The 17,977-nt window shown below is 47.1% G+C and overlaps 1 protein-coding gene and 1 long non-coding RNA gene across 2 annotated transcripts in view; one reads left to right on the plus strand and one right to left on the minus strand.

Moving 5' to 3' along the window:
* Positions 1–17,977, plus strand: part of LOC127670470 (uncharacterized) — a 215,795-nt gene that overhangs the window by 116,189 nt on the left and 81,629 nt on the right. The window lies entirely within an intron of this gene.
* On the minus strand, positions 1,250–4,635 carry Mip (major intrinsic protein of lens fiber). Its single transcript, XM_052164941.1, has 4 exons — positions 4,276–4,635; positions 3,269–3,433; positions 2,778–2,858; positions 1,250–1,435 (listed from the first exon to the last, which is right to left on the minus strand). The coding sequence occupies exons 1-4, from the start codon at positions 4,633–4,635 to the stop codon at positions 1,250–1,252; spliced, it is 792 nt and encodes a 263-aa protein (XP_052020901.1).

The raw sequence follows: 17,977 nt of genomic DNA on the forward strand, positions 1-17,977 counted from the left end.
GGGATGGAGTTTGGGGTTGTCTGTCTTCTTATACGCATATGTTTTGAAGCTTGCAAAGTATATACAGGAGGCTCAGAATAGAAAGATCTGCAATAAATATTTCTTGTTCATTCAGGGTCACCTGCGCCCCAGTTGAGACGACGCTGTTTTACCAACAAAAACAAGATAGGGCTCAAAAAAAAAAAGTCATCTCCGAATTAAGCATTTAGATAGAGGAGATCGATATCTGGGCCATGAGGGAGAAAGGATAGGTCGGAGAAAAGTGAAAAGACATACAAAAATAAAAGACTATGGAGCTAGTGATTAAAGTACAGAGATACCATTTGAAAACTTCGGTTCGCTCTAAATGAATATACCCCCCCCCCCCCGTCTTGCCCCTCACCTCCTGTAAATTTGCTTCAGACACCAGATTTCCTGTTTTAGCCTCATAGAGCAATTCTGGGCTTCAGTACTGTTTGTCCGGGGCTATTAGGCAGGGCTTTTTAAACCACTTCATTTTTCTAGACTCTAGGCTTGCCTGACCCCTATTTCTGTTGTAAAGTCCGTGGTCCAAGACTTCTGAATGAACACGCAGCCCACCAGGTGGATGTAGGCAGGCTTATGTGGTTTTTACAGAACAACTCAAGCCCCATGTTTACTTTTCTCAGATCTTCCCCCCCAGTCTCTGGGACAAGCATTCCTGAGATCAGTAGGCTATAGTCTCCCATTAACTCCCTCAAAACTTAGTAGTAGTGATCTGGAAAGAAAATGAATTCCTCTCCTACCAGAACTCCCAACCCCTAGAAGGCCTTGCCTCCTTTCTGTCTGCTTTCTGAGAGGAATCCCTTTCCTGTGACTACTCAAAAATCAAGGTGCATATACTTGACTGGGAAACAGGTCTTGGGTTCCCTGTGCTCGCCACACCGGGGTGGGGGTGGGGGAACATACATGTTGACACCTCTTTCCTCTTCCCTAGCTTCTGTGCCCGCAAACTCAGACAGGGCCACACGCACCCACATTCATATGAACAGTCACGCACACACGGCGAAGGTAGCTGGAGCGGGGAGGAAGGTAAGTTTGCACCAACCAGTCGTGAATGCAGCTTGAAAGATTTCACACAGCAAAAGGAAAAAAAAAAAAAAAGAAAAAAACGTAAGTTAAAAAACAAAGAAGTACATGCCCCTCCCCACAGTCTCTTTCTTCATCCGAGGGCTGGCTTGGCCCTCCCCGCAACCCAGCGGCTTCCTACTTCTCTCTCCACCTGGAGCTTTTACAGGGCCTGAGTCTTCAGTTCGACAGGTTCCCCTGTACCCTCTGGCTGTCCATTGGAGTCACTGGGTCTGGCTCCCTTGAGGATAGACAGTCTCTCAGAAACACTCTTGAGCCGGGGGAAGAGGAGAAAGTCATAGAGGAGGCTGCCCAGGCCCCCTCCGATGATCGGGCCCACCCAGTACACCTGCGGACGGGGAGAGAGAAGGCTTGCTCAGGCTTCAGGACAACCAACCTATCCTGCTCTATCTAGTGAAAGTTAAAGTCGCTTTTTCTTGTTGCTGCTGGATTTGGGGCTCTTCACCTGAAGCATGTGGGCTAGCCCTGAACAGAACACCGGCCCTCTTGGTTGGTTAGTTTTAAAATTCTAGACTCTGGGGATGCAGAGATGGCTCAGAGGCATTTGCTGTCCTTGCATGTAAGTAGAACTATGTAAGAGCTATTGTTTGATGACAGTTCATTTCACTTAGTGTAATGTCCTAGGGGCTCATTCCACAGCGTCTCAGAATTTCTACTGTTTCTCTATGGCAGAATAATAGTCCATGCACACACAGTCCACGTTTGATTTTTCCCCTTTCTAGCAAGGAGAATTAGGGTTGCTTTTACTCTTGGCTCTTGTAACTAATGCTGCTGTGGAAATGGCTGTTCATTTTCACAGATACTTTTAAATTATTTTCATGTTTATCTTGACATGCCCAAGCAATCAAGCATTACCATTATTAATTCACAGTTACTCCATGCCAGAGTCTGTGCCAGAAGCACCACTATACAGATAACTTTCACATTTGCTTTTTTTATAATACCCTATTTTATAACTGATGGATAGAGGCAAAGAATGAGGTACTAATCAGAATCGCATATAAGACTAGTAAGTCTTTTTTTTTTAAAGATTTACTTATTTATTATATGTAAGTACACTGTAGCTGTCTTCAGCAGCCCAGAAAAGAGCTTCAGATTTCATTACGGATGGTTGTGAGCCACCATGTGGTTGCTGGGATTTGAACTCAGGACCTTCAGAAGAGCAGTCAGTGCTCTTACCTGCCGAGCCATCTCTCCAGCCCAAGACTAGTAAGTCTTAAAGCTAAGGTACTACCTGGGCCCTGTGCATACATTCTGACCTCTGGAACCAGATGTTTTGTCTTAGATGTATTGACTATCTAATAGCCTCTAGTTCTCATAGTGAATTCTCAGTAAAAAGCTCCAGCTAACAAGAGAAGTTCCCTATAAGAGCTCCCTGTCAGTTTGTTTTAGAAATGAGGTCTTGCTATGGTCATCCATGCTGACCCCAACTTTCTGGGTTCAAATACTCCTGCATCAGCTGCTCAAGTGCTGGCACTACAGGCATATATCACCATACCCAGCTAAGAGCTTCTCCTGTTAGCAAAGTAATGCAATGTGCACAGTTAGTAAGCATGCTGAGGTCTAATCCAGCCTCTGTAGCTGCATGCTGGCAGGACACGGATGGAATGCAGGCTGCAGTCCAGCCCCACCCAAAAGCGCTCTGTGACTTACCCTGTACTCTCACTTACCCAGTGGTTGCTGAAGTTCCGGGTGAGGATGGCAGGGGCAAAGGAGCGGGCGGGGTTCATCCCCGCACCAGTGTAATACATCTGCAAAAGACACAGTTGCAACTGAGACACTCCACCAGGCCCTCCCAGCCTCTCTTCTTTACAGCCCCCACGGCCAGTGAGAGCTACTGTCTTGTCTCCAGCCAGCAGAAAATGGGTTAATGCCAGCTCTACACATCCCCAGAGTAGAGAGTAGCACTGATACTCCACCCAGGGACAGACGTACAGACCCAGAAGAACAATTCTATTCACATGCAGTTTCCCATCCTAAAGTCAAGAAGGATTAGATGCAGTAGTTATAAAAAAGTTTATCCCTTTGTGCCAACTGGTACTGAATAGGGTGTATAATGCTTAGATTAAAGGTGAAGTAGGAAGGAAAGAACCCTTATAAGTTGGTAATACTTTGGGGTCCCTGGAATCCATCTAAGAAGTTTCCCACCTCTCTTGCTTACCCCAAAGAGGTGCCCCAGGGTGAGGGAGAAGCCAACAGCTAGGGCCACAGAGCCCATGCGGCCATTCCGCCTCTCATCGTACGTAGCAAAGATGCACAGCACGAACTGTAGCGTCAGGAAGATCTCCACAGTGGTGGCCTGGCCCACGCTGACCCCAGCATGCAGCTGGCCAAAGGGAACAGAAGCAGATGCAAGCGTTAGCACTGCCATGCCGTTCCCACTTCAGGCAGGCACTCCTTACAGTTCAGTTCCCAGGAGAGGAAGAATGTGCAGCACCCCCCCCCCCAAGCCAGTATTTCTATCCTAACGGAGCTTCTTTGTTATAGAAACGATTGCATTTACTCACACAGGACGGGAAACTGAGCTTTTATAAAGTAAAATAAATCTAAGACTCTGGCCTGGCAGTGGTAGCATGTCTGCAATCCCAGCCTTCGGGAGGCAGAGGCAGGCAGATCTCTGTGAGTTTGAGGTCAACCTGGTCTACAGAGTTTCCAGGACAGCCAGGGCTACATAGAGAAACCGTGTCTTAAGGGGGCGGGAGGAGGGGGAGAGAAAAAGTAAAGAAAAGAAAACCTGAAAAGCCAGCTGGGTGTGCAGCTCATTTGACGTGACTTGCCTCCTAGCATGCATGAGACCCTGGTTCCATTCCCAGCACTGCATAAGCTGGATGTGTTTGGGTGTACCTGAAATCGCAGCACTTGGTGGGGGGAAGAGGCAGGAGGACTGACTACATAGGAAGGCCAGAACTAGAGTCCCCCCACCTCACAGCAGAAAAAGAACAACAAAAGAGTTAGAAGGAGAGGGGGCTCTGAACTCAACTTTCTGTATTCTCCATGGAGGGCTGGCTCTGTGCTTTCCTTTCCCCTCCAAAGCACTTACGGCACATACACACACACACACACACACACAGAGGAAAGTATATGTGCATACATGAGCAAGCATGTGAGGCCAACAGTCAGGACACTGTCTCCCCCCCCCCCACACACACACCCTTTGCCAGCCCTTACCGTGTTGAGCGCTAGGTTTCCTCGGACAGCTGGTGGGGTGACACTGTACAGCACGGCCGCTCCAGCCACGGCTCCCAGAAGCTGGGCTGCTATATAACAGAAAGCACGGAGCAAGGACATCTGGGAGCCCACCAGGAAGGCAAAGGTGACCGCAGGGTTGACATGGGCTCCACTGATGTGACCCACAGTCTGCACCAATGTAGCCAGGGCCAGGCCAAAGGCCAAAGCCACTTGCAGGACATGTAGGGGTCCGGGGGCCCACCGTAGCGAGGCTCCCAGCCCAAAGAAGACATAGAAGAGGGTGGCAAAGAACTCAGCAAATATGGCCCTCCAAAAGGAGGCAGACCGAAGTTCCCACATGGCAGTGGGGGTGAATACAGTGCCTGGGTCCCTAATAACCCCCTGGACCTGGCTGGGTTGACAGTCCCCTTTATAGAGGACTCTTAATCCCTGGGAGGGGCAGGTTGAGGTATTTGGCTCTGCCTCTTAACCCCTTCACAGCTGTGGAGGCCTGGATCTAACTTGTGATAAAGAGGCTGGATTCACTTTCTCTCCTCAGTAGAGGGAGGGGCGGAGATGAGCCCAGGAGCCAGAAGTATGGGGGTCCATGGATGGAGAGCTGGAACAGTTTGTCTGTCTGTGTCAAAGCTGAGGTTCCCAGTAGAGTCCTGGCTGACACCTGCTTCAGAGCATGCCTCAAATTTCTTGGAAGGTTGAGTTCACTTCCTCTGATATAGGCTGGGCTCACTCATGGGGGTCTCTGGCTCCTTTGAATCTATGGGGGTTAAGGGTGGGGGAGGGGGTAAGGAGTGGGGTGCAGCAGGGGAATTGAATAACTGAAGAGAATTCTTTAGTTCCCTGGGATTAGGGGACCTTCTCCCATTGGCTGGTTTGGACTGGAATCTGTGGACCCTGCAGCTCTGGAACAGAATAGTTCTGCTGTGTCTGGCTTTCTCAGATCCCAGGGTTCCCTACCCCCTGCCCATGCCAGCACCTCCCTTTCCAAACCATCAGCCTGCCCTTTTAAACCAGAGAGAGAGAGAGAGAGAGAGAGAGAGAGAGAGAGAGAGAGAGAGAGAGCATAACCTGAAAGTGGGGTGTTTGGGGTCCCAGAAGAAGGAAAAGCGGTCCTTTCCACTTTCTTGTCATATTGTGCCTTTACCTAACCCATGTGAGGTAGCAGGAAGTGGTGGATGCCAAGAGACAGTCATTTGGCAAAGCAACTCAGTCTGTTCTCCAGGACAGCCAAGATCAAAACTGGAGTACTCCCACTGATGCCCGACAAGGCATTCCTCTGCCACATTTTTGGCTGGAACCATGTGTACCCCTTGGTTGATGGTTTAGTTCCTGGGAGTCCTGGGGCTTCTGGGTGTCCAACATCGTTGTTCTTCCCATGGGGCTGTAAACCCCTTCAGCTTCTCCGGACCACCCTCCAACTCCTCCATTGGGGACCCCACTCCCAGACCAATGGTTGGCTGATAGCATCTGCCTCTGTATGTGTAAGGCTCTGGCAGGGCCCCTCCGGAGACAACCTTGGCTCAGGTGAAGGCTAGATTGATGCCCCAACAAAGGGAAATTGAGGAGGGGGGAGGTGGGATGGGGGGACTTATACATGGAGGCAGGGGGTGGGAGGAGGGGTTGGGGGGCTTTGGGGGAGGGGGGAACCAGGAAAGGATTTACCATTTGAAATGTAAATGAAGATTATATTCAGTTAGAAGAAGAAGAAGAAGAAGAAGAAGAAGAAGAAGAAGAAGAAGAAGAAGAAGAAGAAGAAGAAGAAGAAAAGACTGGAGTGCTCAGCCTCAGTCCAGACACAGAAGGATCTGGGTCAAAGAGAACTGGGGAAAGAGGTTCATCTTTGTTCATCTTCAGAGAGGGACATGGGACCTAGGAGAGGGGGGCTATATGAGTAGAGAAGGAAAAATGGGGTGGTGAGACAGATTACCCCACCTGGCCAGTCATGGGAAGCCCCGAGCAGACCCTGCAGGCATGGCTTAGCCAGTGCCTCTCTTCCAGTGTGGACTGAGAAGGAACAGATTAGGGAGTCGTGTTTCTGTCCTGCGATGTGCAACTTGGGGTTGGATGGTGGAGACAGTGCAGTGACTGTGGAGGCCCCTCTTACCCACAGAACAGCCTGGGAAGTTGCTGAGACCAGGGCCACTCAAAGGGACTGATGAAGAGAAACAGTAACATCCGTGGACCCTGTCACATCCCAGGAGCACCTCAAGACTCCTCACTTCTGGTCCTGTAACCTTCCTAGCATCTCACCCCGTGATGCACCCAGATCCCAGTCACCTCCATCAACCCCAGACAATGCAGGGTTTGTGCTGCCTGCAGAAAACAGCTTCAGACATGAGCAAGGTTAGCACATCATAGGTAACAATAAAGACCCTTGGAGCGTGTGCTGGGGCAGGTGTGCGAGAGGATACAAAGTGACAGAACTGTGCCAGCTGGAAAGTAAGTTAGGACAGACCCTTTGATACATAATTCAGCACCACATGCAAAATGATCAAATACTTATTTTCTGACCCAAGAATTGCTCTTTCTTTTCAAAAGCACCTTGTTTCAAAAAATAAATATTCAAGAGAAATTCCTCTGTAGAGGAATGTTTAGAGCAGCTGTTCACAGTGCCAAAAAAATGAAAGTAGGACTGGAGAGATGGTTCAGTGGTTAAGAGCACTGGACTGCTCTTCCAGAGGTCCTGAGTTCAATTCCCAGCAACCACATGGTGGCTCACAACCATCTGTAATGGGATCTGATGCCCTCCTCTGGTGTGTCTGAAGACAGCGACAGTGTGCTCATATATATAAAATAAATAAATCTTTAAAAAAAAAAACTCAAAATAACCCAGGCTTTCATCAACAGAAAAGAGAAATGATGACATGTAGTGGTACAGTCATAGCAAAAGGAATATTACTCAACAGTCAACATGGGTTGATACCATCAGTGATACTCAATAATGAGGGATATGGAGGTTGGGGCTGAGAGATGGCTCAGCAGTTAAGAGCCCTGACTGCTCTTCTAAAGGTCCTGAGTTCAAATCCCAGCAACTACATGGTGGCTTACAGCCATCTATAATAAGATCTGACGAAGAAGAGGAAGAACTGTGGAGGTTAAGGTGGGAGGGAGGACTTCACACACAGTATCTGTGCCAGGCTCTCCCCACCCACACTCAGAGCCAGGGTTAGTCACATAGGATGAGAGTCTCTTGGCTGGCACAAGGCTTCCCCTGGGATATAGGGCATGGAGGACCACCTCTACCAAGATCAGAGTGACAGTGCCCAAGTCTCCAAGCCTCAAGCAGCAAGCTCATGGCTACCCTAGACTGCATAAAAAGTACCAGACTGCCCAGGGCTATATAGGAAGACTGTCTCAAAACGGGCAAAACAAAAGCAAAATCAAGCTTAATAAGGATACATGCTCTACTATGTTCATAGCAGCCCTATTTATAATTGCCAGATGCTGGAAAGAACCCAGGTATCCCTTAACAGAAGAGTGGATGCAAAAAATGTGGTATATATACACAATGGAGTACTATTCAGCCATTAGAAACAATGAATTCATGAAATTCTTAGGCAAATGGATGGAGCTAGAGAATATCATACTAAGTGAGGTAACCCAGACTCAAAAGGTGAATCATGGCATGCACTCACTAATAAGTGGTTATTAACCTAGAAAACTGGAATACCCAAAACATAATCCACACATCAAATGAGATACAAGAAGAAAGGAGGAGTGGTCCCTGGTTCTGGAAAGACTCAGTGAAACAGTATTTGGCAAAACCAGAACGGGGAAGTGGGAAGGGGTGGGAGGGAGGACAGGGGAAGAGAAGGGGGCTTACGGGACTATCGGGGAGTGGGGGTGCTAGAAAAGGGGAAATCATTTGAAATGTAAATAAATTATATCGAATAAAAAAAAAAGAAATTAGAATCCAAAAAAAAAAAAAAAAAAAAAAAGCAAAATCAAAACTCCAGGGACTGGAGAGAAGGTTCAGAAGGCAAGAGCATGTATTGTCTTGCAGAGGTTGGGGGTTCAATCCCAGCACCCGGATGGTGGCTCAAAAGCATCCATAACTCCAGTTCCAAGTGATGTCCTCTGTGACGTCCTCACAGGCACCAGGCACACAAACACACCCACAAGCAAAATGTTCATACACATTAAAACTAAAAGAGAAAAAAATATGTATATGCTGTGATAATCTTTTTATAAATGTAAAAAAAAAAGGGGGTGGGGGAGCTGACTGGATGAGATGTAGTCTGGGAGGTGCAGTGTTTACCAATCCGGTAGGAGACTTGGGTTCAACCAAAGTAAAATTAAAAATACGTCTTTCAGAATACATCCAGACGAAATGAAGCCGCGCAAAGAGGAGAGCATGGCACTGTCTTGTCTGTAGCGCTGGCAGGTAGAGGCAGGAGGATTTTGAATTCAGAGTCCCAAGGATACACAGTGAGACCTCGCTTCAAGAAATAAGAGCAGTTGCTGGAGAGATGTCCCAGCAGATAAAATGAGCACCTGCTGCTCTTCCGGAGGACCCAGGTTAGGTTCCCAGGACCCTCATGGTGGTTCACAGCCATTTATAACTCCTTTTCTAGGAAATCTAACACGGTCTTGTGACCTCTGTGGGGACCAAGAGCGTATGTGATGCACATACATACATACATGCATGCATTCCTCCATATATATGTTCATACATGTGTACATACAGCCAAACATTCACATGCATAATGTCCTAGTCAGGGGTTTCTTTTTTTGGTTTTTTGGATTTGTTTTTTTCGAGACAGGGTTTCTCTGTATAGCCCTGGCTGTCCTGGAACTCACTCTGTAGACGAGGCTAACCTTGAACTCAGAAATCTGCCTGCCTCTGCCTCCCAAGTGCTGGGATTACAGGCATGCGCCACCACCACCCAGCTAGTCAGGGGTTTCTATTCCTGCACAAAACATCATGACCAAGAAGCAAGTTGGGGTAGAAAGGGTTTATTCAGCTTACACTTCCACATTGCTGTTCATCACCAAAGAAAGTCAGGACTGGAACTCAAGCAGGTCAGGAAGCAGGAGCTGATGCAGAGGCCATGGAGGGATGTTACTTACTGGCTTGCTTAGCTTGCTTTCTTATAGAACCCAAGACTACCAGTCCCGAGATGGTATCACCCACAAGAGACCCTCCTCCCTTGGTCACTAACTGAGAAGATGCCCCACAGCTGGGTCTCATGGAGGCATTTCCTCACCTGAAGGCTCCTTTCTCTATGATGACTCTAACTTGTGTCAAGTTGACACAAAACTAGCCAATACACATAAATTAAAAATAAATCTTTTTTGAGAAGTTTAAAAATAAACAGGAAGGACTATATATAAGTCAATGAGAGAGGGCATGAACAAAGGGTGTTCTGTGACCCCAGACTGACAAAGAGCAGTCATGGTAACAGTAACCCTTGCATTCAGTTTGAGGCCAGCCTGGGCTACATATGAATTTGAAACCTTCTTGGACTATAAAGGAAACCTTTTCTCAAAAGACAAACAAAACTTACTGATAACTCTGTGGACAACTGAACCCCAGGTCCTTTCCCTTCACACAGGGTCCTCATTTACTTAAATGCCAGTGTCTTTAAACACGAGGAGGGGCCACTGGTGTGGCTCCGTGAGTTAAGGGGCTTGCTACCAAGCTTGAAGACCTGAGTTTGAGTCCTCAGACCCACACACTGGAAGGAGAGAACAATTGTCTCAGGTTGTCCACTGACCTCCACACACATGCCCCAGCATGCACACAGTAAGTAATAAATAAATTTAATTAAACAAAACCCCAACTGGCGATGAGTTCATAAAAGTGTCTTAAGCCTCACATATATTGATGTAATTAGCATATTAGTTGGTTTCTATTACCTTAGTTAGTTTGTTTATTTTTGAGGCAGGACTCCACTGTATAGACCAGGCTGGCCTTGAATTCACAATCCTACCAAAGGCTCTAAGGATTTTAGGTGCATGCCACTTCACCCAGCCTTAACTAAGACTTTAAAAAGAAAAAAAGCACGAGGCTAGCCCAGTCTAGAGTGAGTCCCAGGACAGCCAGGGCTACACAGAGAAACCCTGTCTGGGGGGAGGGGAGAGCATCTTGTGTTTTCCTTGAGAAATGAGTCTGACCTCGCCCAAGTCCTTGCTTGGAATGAGCAGGAAATCACACTGCTGCTACTACTGCAGCCTTCAGGGAGACTCGGCCAGCTCATCCGCTCCCGGGTCACGGCTGGAAGCCGCGTGGGGATGGGGAACATGCTCACATCCCGGTCTCCATGGCGAGTCCTGCGCACCTGTAGGACCAGGGGTGGGAGGACACAATATTATTCCTCTCGCTGCCCTGAGTTCTACCCTCTGCCCAGGCAATGGCTTGAATAAAAACTGTTCTCCAGTGGTCAGTGTGCTAAACAGCCTGTTTCCCAGGGTGGTGTCAAGGGAAGAGCCTGGAGGAAACTGCCCTGGAGTGAGGCCTACAGGTCAAGGAGGAGTGCCCTCAAAGGGGGGTGCCCAGCACTGGTTTCCTCTTCCTCTCCTCTTCCTCCCCTTCCTCCTCCTTCTCTCTTGCTGTGCTTCCTGGCTCACAATGAAAGCTGACATTTTCACCTGTCCGTGTGTCACACTTGCCGGAGGCCTGACCATGGAGTCACTCAGGTTTGGACTGGAACCTTTAGAAACACTGAAGTAAAGATTTTCCCCTTCATAAGTTAATTGTCTGGAGGTTTTCTCTTATAATGACAGGCAGTTGACTAATACAGCCCACCTAAGGGGGTGTAAGAGATAGATCTGGGGCTGGAGAGATGGCTCAGCTGGCAAGAGCACTGACTGCTCTTCTGAAGGCCCTGAGTTCGAATCCCAGAAACCACATGGTGGCTCACAACCATCCATAATGGGATCTGATGCCCTCTTCTGGTGTGTCTGAAGACAGCTACAGTGTACTCACATATAATAATAAATAAATCTTTTGCCTGGAGGGAACAGGGCTGGAGCAAGCAGAGATCCTGAGTTCAATTCCCAGCAACCACATAATGGCTCACACATCTGTACAGCTACAGTGTACTCATACACATAAAAAAAAATAAATCTTAAAAAAAAAGAGAGAGAGAGATCTGAAGCAAGTCACTAAATCCTGAACCGTTGAGTCTTATACAGTGGGCACACCTGCTTCACAGTGAACGTGGCTTACGGAGAGATGGGCCCAGTCATAGTCCTCCCTCTCTCTCTTGTCCTTAGAGCCCTATCAAACAACTAGCTCAGTATTCGAGCCATGTCATTGTCCTATTCAGGGCAGGGACAGCTGCTTCCCTGGGTAAGCAGCTCACTGCAGCCACTTGGAGCAGTGGCAGGTGTAAAGGAACTAACTAGGCCAGGATGGCTCCTGTGTGCTGCACAGGGGTACGGCAGAGCCAGAGCTAGACTTGTCTGTGCCTGGCTGACCCCACCAAACATCTGTGCCAGGTGTGCCACAGCAGCCCTCAAAGTCAAGGCTGGCTACACCGGGCAAGAGACTGTGCTCGGCGTGTGGCTGCCACTGGGGCTCAGGTCTTCACAGACTGCGTCTACCAAGATCCTCTGGGCCTTCAAGACGACTCAGTGTTTGGACACACTGGCTTCCAAGCCTGCTGACCTGGGTTCATCTGGTGGAGGAAGAGAACTGACTCCAGCAAGCTGTCCTCTGGCCTCCACAAGAGTACCTTCCCCGTTATTTATTTTTAAATAATATATTAAAAACTGAGAACTAAACCAAACGAAAATGCGCACCATCTCTGCAGGTCATCAGACAAGGGGTAGAGCCAGACCAGGCTTGCTGTCCTGGCTGCTGGTATCCGCCTTTCTTTCCACCCTCCCCCATCCCGCTTTCCTTACTCTCTTCCCCCACACACACACACCGTCTGCCCCCTACTCTCTTTCCCCATATGAATCTCAACAGGTGGAAGGGGAGAGCTGGGTGTGTAGCTCTTTGGAGAGCACACTTGCATAGCATGCAGAAGCTCCAGGTTTAGTCCTTAACACCATAAAACAGAACTAGTAACCAGACTTTTGCCCTATTTGGTTGTTTGTGTATTTGTTTGTTTATGAGACAGGGTTTTCTTTTGTAGCCCTGGCTGTCCTGGAACTCACTGTGTAGACCAGGCAAGCCTTGAACTCACAGAGGTCCTCCTGTCTCTCTCTGCCTTCACCTCGAATGCTGGGACATCATTTCTCGACAATTGAACAGGCCTGTTGTTTGTTGATTTTGGCAATGCTGGGGGTTGAACTTAGACCCTTTTGTAAACCAAACACATGCTCTACTACCTCCTGTTCTGTAATCTTTTAAAAAATATTTTTAAATCATGTGTGTGCACATGTTTGCATGTGTATGTATGTGTATGTTTATATATGACTGCATGTTTATGTATGAGTGCATGTATATGTCTACATATGAGTACATGTGTATGTTTATATATGAATACATGTATATGTATATGTTTACATATGAGTACATGTATATGTCTACATATGAGTACATGTATATGTCTACATGGATATGTTTATATATGAGTATTTCATGTTTATGTATGAGGGCATGTATGTTTACATGTGATTGCACATTCATGTCTACATATTAATGTATGTATGTTTATATATGAGTGCATTTGTGTGTTTACATGAGTGCATGTGTATGTTTACATATGCGTGCATGTTTGTGTCTACATACGAATTCATATATGTCTACATATGAGTACATGCATATGTTTATATATGAGTGCATGTGTGTGCATGCCATGGCACCCCCCTTTTTTTGTTTTTTTGTTTTTTTGTTTTTTGGATTTGGTTTTTTTTGAGACAGGGTTTCTCTGTATAGCTCTGGCTGTCCTGGAACTCACTCTGTAGACCAGGCTGGCCTCAAACTCAAAAATCCACCTGCCTCTGCCTCTGCCTCTGCCTCTGCCTCTGCCTCTGCCTCTGCCTCTGCCTCTGCCTCTGCCTCTGCCTCTGCCTCTGCCTCTGCCTCTGCCTCCCAGAGTGCTGGGATTACAGGTGTGCGCCACCATAGCCCTGCTACCCCCCCCCTCAAAGGGGTTTCTCTGTGTAGTCCTGGCTATCCTGGAACTATCACTGTACACCAGGCTGGTTTCAAACTCACAGACACTGCCTCTGCCTCCTGAGTGCTGGGATCAAGTGTGCACCACCACCACCTAGTGTATCTTGTTCCTCATAGTCCACCTTGTTTGAGGCAAACTCTTCCTGGTTCACCCATGGATATGCCTGTCTGTGCCTGCCCTCCCCTTACAGGAGTGCTGGGGTCATCAAGCCACCAGGCCCAGCTGTCACATGGGTTCTGGGGACGCAAACTCAGGCTCTCCAACTGCACAGCACATGTTTACCACTGAGCTGTCTCACTGGAGCTAGCTCTTTTGAAAGTGAAAACTATAGATTGTACCCTCTTCTCTCCAGGGTGTCACCAATTAGTTCTCTTTTCTTTTTTCTTTCCTTTTTTCTCCCTATAGCTCATGCCACTTCCAACTTGATATGCAACTACTACACCCAGTTTATGTGGTACAGGGTCTTGGACCAAGGGCTTCATGGGTGTTGATAAACATTCTACCAACCACACTACATATCAAGCCCCTCAAGTGTTCCTTTCAATAGAAACTATAGAAGAATGTTGGGCAGTCACAGGGTGGTGGTGGCGCATGCCTGTAATCCCAGCACTCTGGGAGGCAGAGGCAGGAGGATTTCTGAGTTTGAGGTTAGCCTGGTCTACAGAGTGAATTCCAGGACAGCCAGGGCTACAGAGACAAACCCTGTCTCGAAAAAAAAACAAAGAAACTGAAGAAGAAGAAGAAGAAGAAGAAGAAGAAGAAGAAGAAGAAGAAGAAGAAGAGGAGGAGGAGGAGGAGGAGGAGGAGGAGGAGGAGGAGGAGGAGAAAGGATTTGTAAGATAATTGGGAAGTTTCAAGCTTGAGCGTGCACATGCATGTACACATGTAACATGTATTTCTTCTTCCGTCTTTATATGGGTTCCATGGGTTAAACTAAACTGCTCAATTGTCAGACTCGCATGACCAGGTGGCAGGTGTCTTCACTGACCCATGTTTCTTATCTATTTTTTGAGACAGGATGTCTATGTAGCCAGAACGAGCCTAGACTTCTTAAGCCACTTCCCTCTACCTCCTAGGCAGAGGCACCACTCCATTTAGTCTTAGACGTTTACATTTGTTTTAAAGATCTGTTTTTATTATTTTTAAGTGTGTAGGGGTGTGTGTGTGTGTGTGTGTGTGTGTGGCTTCATGTGCAAGAAAGCATAGTTATCCTGGGAACGCAGAGGCCTCTATCTCCTGGAGCTGGAGTGCCTGGCAGTAGTGAGCTGCCCGACATGGCTGCTGGGACCTGAACTCAGGTCCTCTGGAAGAGCAGCAGAGGCTCTTAACCACTGAGCCATACCGGATCTCCAGTCACCGTTTGAAACAAGGCCTTTTTATGTAGATCACACTTACCTCAGACTTGCTATGTAGCTGAAGCTAGCCTCAAACTCATGATCCTCCTACCTCTGCTTCCCACTAACATGCCTGGCTTTTATCGTGACATTTTTAAAAGTCAGGTTCTGTGTAAACCCTAGGTGTCCTGAAACTTTCTCCATACACTAGGCCGGCCTTGAACTCATTGAGATCCACCTGCCTCTGTCTCTAGAGGCTGGGTTAAAGGTATGCACTACTATGCTTGGCTTTTATTAGAAATATTAGTGCCTTGTAGCACTAATGGTAAGCATCTTGTAGTCAGATCTGTCTCTCCATTTACCTGAGTTATCCTTGGTGAATAGTCACTGACCTTTCTAAAGCTGGCTATGGCTGGGCTGGTCATCACAAGTCTACTCCTCTGTGCAAGAATGAAAGTTCATGTCTCAGTTCCGCAGACTGTTACAAAAGCACTGTTTATACTAATAGGGAAAGGGTAGCTATGCACTGCTCAAGGACTCTTCAGGCAAAGCTATTAGTCTTCATTCCTTCATAGTGGGGTCTGTGTAGTTGTCATAGCTACCCCTGAGTTGGTCCATGACGTACCAGCCTCCTGTAGGCACCCTCTAGTCGTCTGTTGTCTTTAGTAAATGTAACCAGGTCTTTTGTAGATTTGTGGCAGATAAGGGGTGTGGAGATTCAATGTGATTTGCCTAAACAACATTGAGACAATATGTCGTGTATCCCAGTGTCTTAGTCAGGGTTTCTATTCCTGCACAAACATCATGACCAAGAAGCAAGTTGGGGAGGAAAGTGTTTATTCAGCTTGCACTTCCACATTGCTGTTCATCACCAAAGGAAGTCAGGACTAGAACTCAAGCAAGTCAGGAAACAGGAACTGATGCAGAGGCCACGGAGGGATGTTTCTTACTGGCTTGCTCTTTTTTTTTTTATTTGTTTTTTTTTTTGAGACAGGGTTTCTCTGTATAGCCCTGGCTGTCCTGGAACTCACTCTGTAGACCAGGCTGGCCTCAAACTAAAAAATCTGCCTGCCTCTGCCTCCCAGAGTGCTGGGATTACAGGCGTGTGCCACCACTGCCCAGCCTCAGCTTGATTTCTTATAGAATCCAAGACTACCAGGCCACAGTTGACACCACCCACAAGTGGCCCTCCCACCTTGATCACTAATTGAGAAAATGCCCCACAGCTGGATCTCATGGAGGCACTTCCCCAACTGAAGCTCCTTTCTCTGTGATCACTCCAGCCTGTGTCAAGTGGACACACAGAACCAGCCAGTACATCCAGGCCGGCACCAAACTTAACATGCATCTGAGAACAATTTTGAAGTGTGATCCTCTATTTACACCTCTTGAGTATTGGGATTTCAGGTGAATACTTCCTTCCTTCCATACACAGTTCATGCAGGTGATTGAACACATAGCTTGGTGCACGACAGGCAAGCAAGTCTACTAACCCAGCAACATCTCCAACCTACTATGCGTATATTAAGTTAGCTCTCTTAAATCAAAGTATAAATTAATTAATTGATTCATGAATTACCATACATTAACACAATTTTTATTATCACGCATTAAACCTCCTCTCCAATGATTTCAATATTCACGAATTGAGACATGGTCCTTGGGGACAGGTGACCATCCATTTCTGTTCCCATCACGTAGACTCTCTATCCTAGCTCCACATTCAGAATGCCATGTCAGCATGTAACACAGCCCCATTGTGTGGACAGTTCCAGTAGGACAAAGGCCCCAACACAACGGCAGCCAGCCCAGCAGCCCCTTTGGCTAGCTCCTGCCTGAGGCCACCCCCCTTCTCTCGCTTTCTCTGGTTACGCTTTGCTGACTGCTGACTCCCGGCATAGTCTAGAACAATCACCAAGCTCCCAGGTCATCATCCCTCTCCCAGCCATAGTAAAAAGGCCCCAGTGAACGCTTGGGTCAGACCAGGACCTTCCGTATTTTGAAGTCCAACATGTAAGTCAAGATACGAAATAATGAAGATTATCATCAGTCCATCTTCTTCCTGCTTGGCTTTCTATGACAAGACACACCTATGCTCCCTGTAGGTCAGAGAAATACTCCCTGTGTGCGCTTCACATATGTGTTGCAACCCTCTAGGGCTGCACCTTTGTAGTTTTCCTACCTAATCTCCTTGGATGCCCTCATCTATATACATCTCACTCTTTGAAATATATATATATATATATATATATATATATATATATATATATATATATATATATATATACATACATACATATATACACACACACATACACACATACACACATATACAGAGACAGACAGACAGACACTGGTCTACAGAGCAAGTTCCAGGACAGCCTGGGCTATACAAAGAAACCTTGACTCAAAAAATAAAAAGTGCCAGGCAGTGGTGGCACATGCCTGTAATCCCAGCACTTGGGAGAGGCAGAGGCAGGCAGATTTCTGAGTTCGAGACCAGCCTGATCTACACAGTGAGTTCCAGGACAACTAGGGCTATACAGAGAAACCCTGTCTCGAAAAAAAAGAAATCCCCAAAAACAAAACAAAACAAACCCAAAAAAACAAAAACAAAAAAACCACTAAAAAGGGATGCGTTGTTTGGTAGACAATGCTTTTCCAAAGACATGGGTAATTAAATGGAAATCTTTTTTGGTTGTTTGGTTGTTTGGTTGTTTTGTTTTGTTTTTCGAGACAGGGTTTCTCTGTGTAGCCCTGGCTGTCCTGGAACTCACTCTGTAGACCAGGCTGGCCTTGAACTCAGAAATCCACCTGCCTCTGCTTCCCAGAGTGCTGGGATTACAGGCGTGCGCCACTATGCCCAGCTTAAATGGAAATCTTAATGCATGGCCTCCCTGTGAGTTATCACTTAGTGAGTGCCCAGAGTCGCCCAAAACAACCCAGGCTGTTGCCATTGCTTTCAGTTGCTGACTAGAAGTATCTGGTAAGATTCTATTGCTGAACGTTTCATCCCAAGGACCTAAAGAAATCTAGGTAGAGCTGACCTGAAAGCGTCCTCTTACTGACTAGATACCATAGTTCCAGAAATGCTTTGCAAGAGACTATCGATGATGTTCTCTATTGGAGGACTCTGCATGCTACATTCCTGACCTTCCAGGCATGGTGCACCCACAGGCATAATGGCGGCATGAATGTGGTGAGGCTACAAACTACTTTTAAAGTAGAATTGAGGCCTGCTTCACAGGAGAAAAGCCATGCCTGGATTTGTTAACCAGG

Source organism: Apodemus sylvaticus, chromosome 20 (genome assembly GCF_947179515.1).
Source record: "Apodemus sylvaticus chromosome 20, mApoSyl1.1, whole genome shotgun sequence".
Classification (NCBI taxonomy): Eukaryota; Metazoa; Chordata; class Mammalia; order Rodentia; family Muridae; genus Apodemus; species Apodemus sylvaticus.

Coding starts and splice junctions, on each gene's coding strand:
- Mip (XM_052164941.1), bottom strand. CDS start 4,635: ATGTGGGAACTTCGGTCTGCCTCCTTTTGGAGGGCCATATTTGCTGAG. Junction 3,434..4,275: donor GAAACCTAGCGCTCAACACG/GTAAGGGCTGGC, acceptor CCCTTTGGCCAG/CTGCATGCTGGGGTCAGCGT. Junction 2,859..3,268: donor CCCTGGGGCACCTCTTTGGG/GTAAGCAAGAGA, acceptor TGTCTTTTGCAG/ATGTATTACACTGGTGCGGG.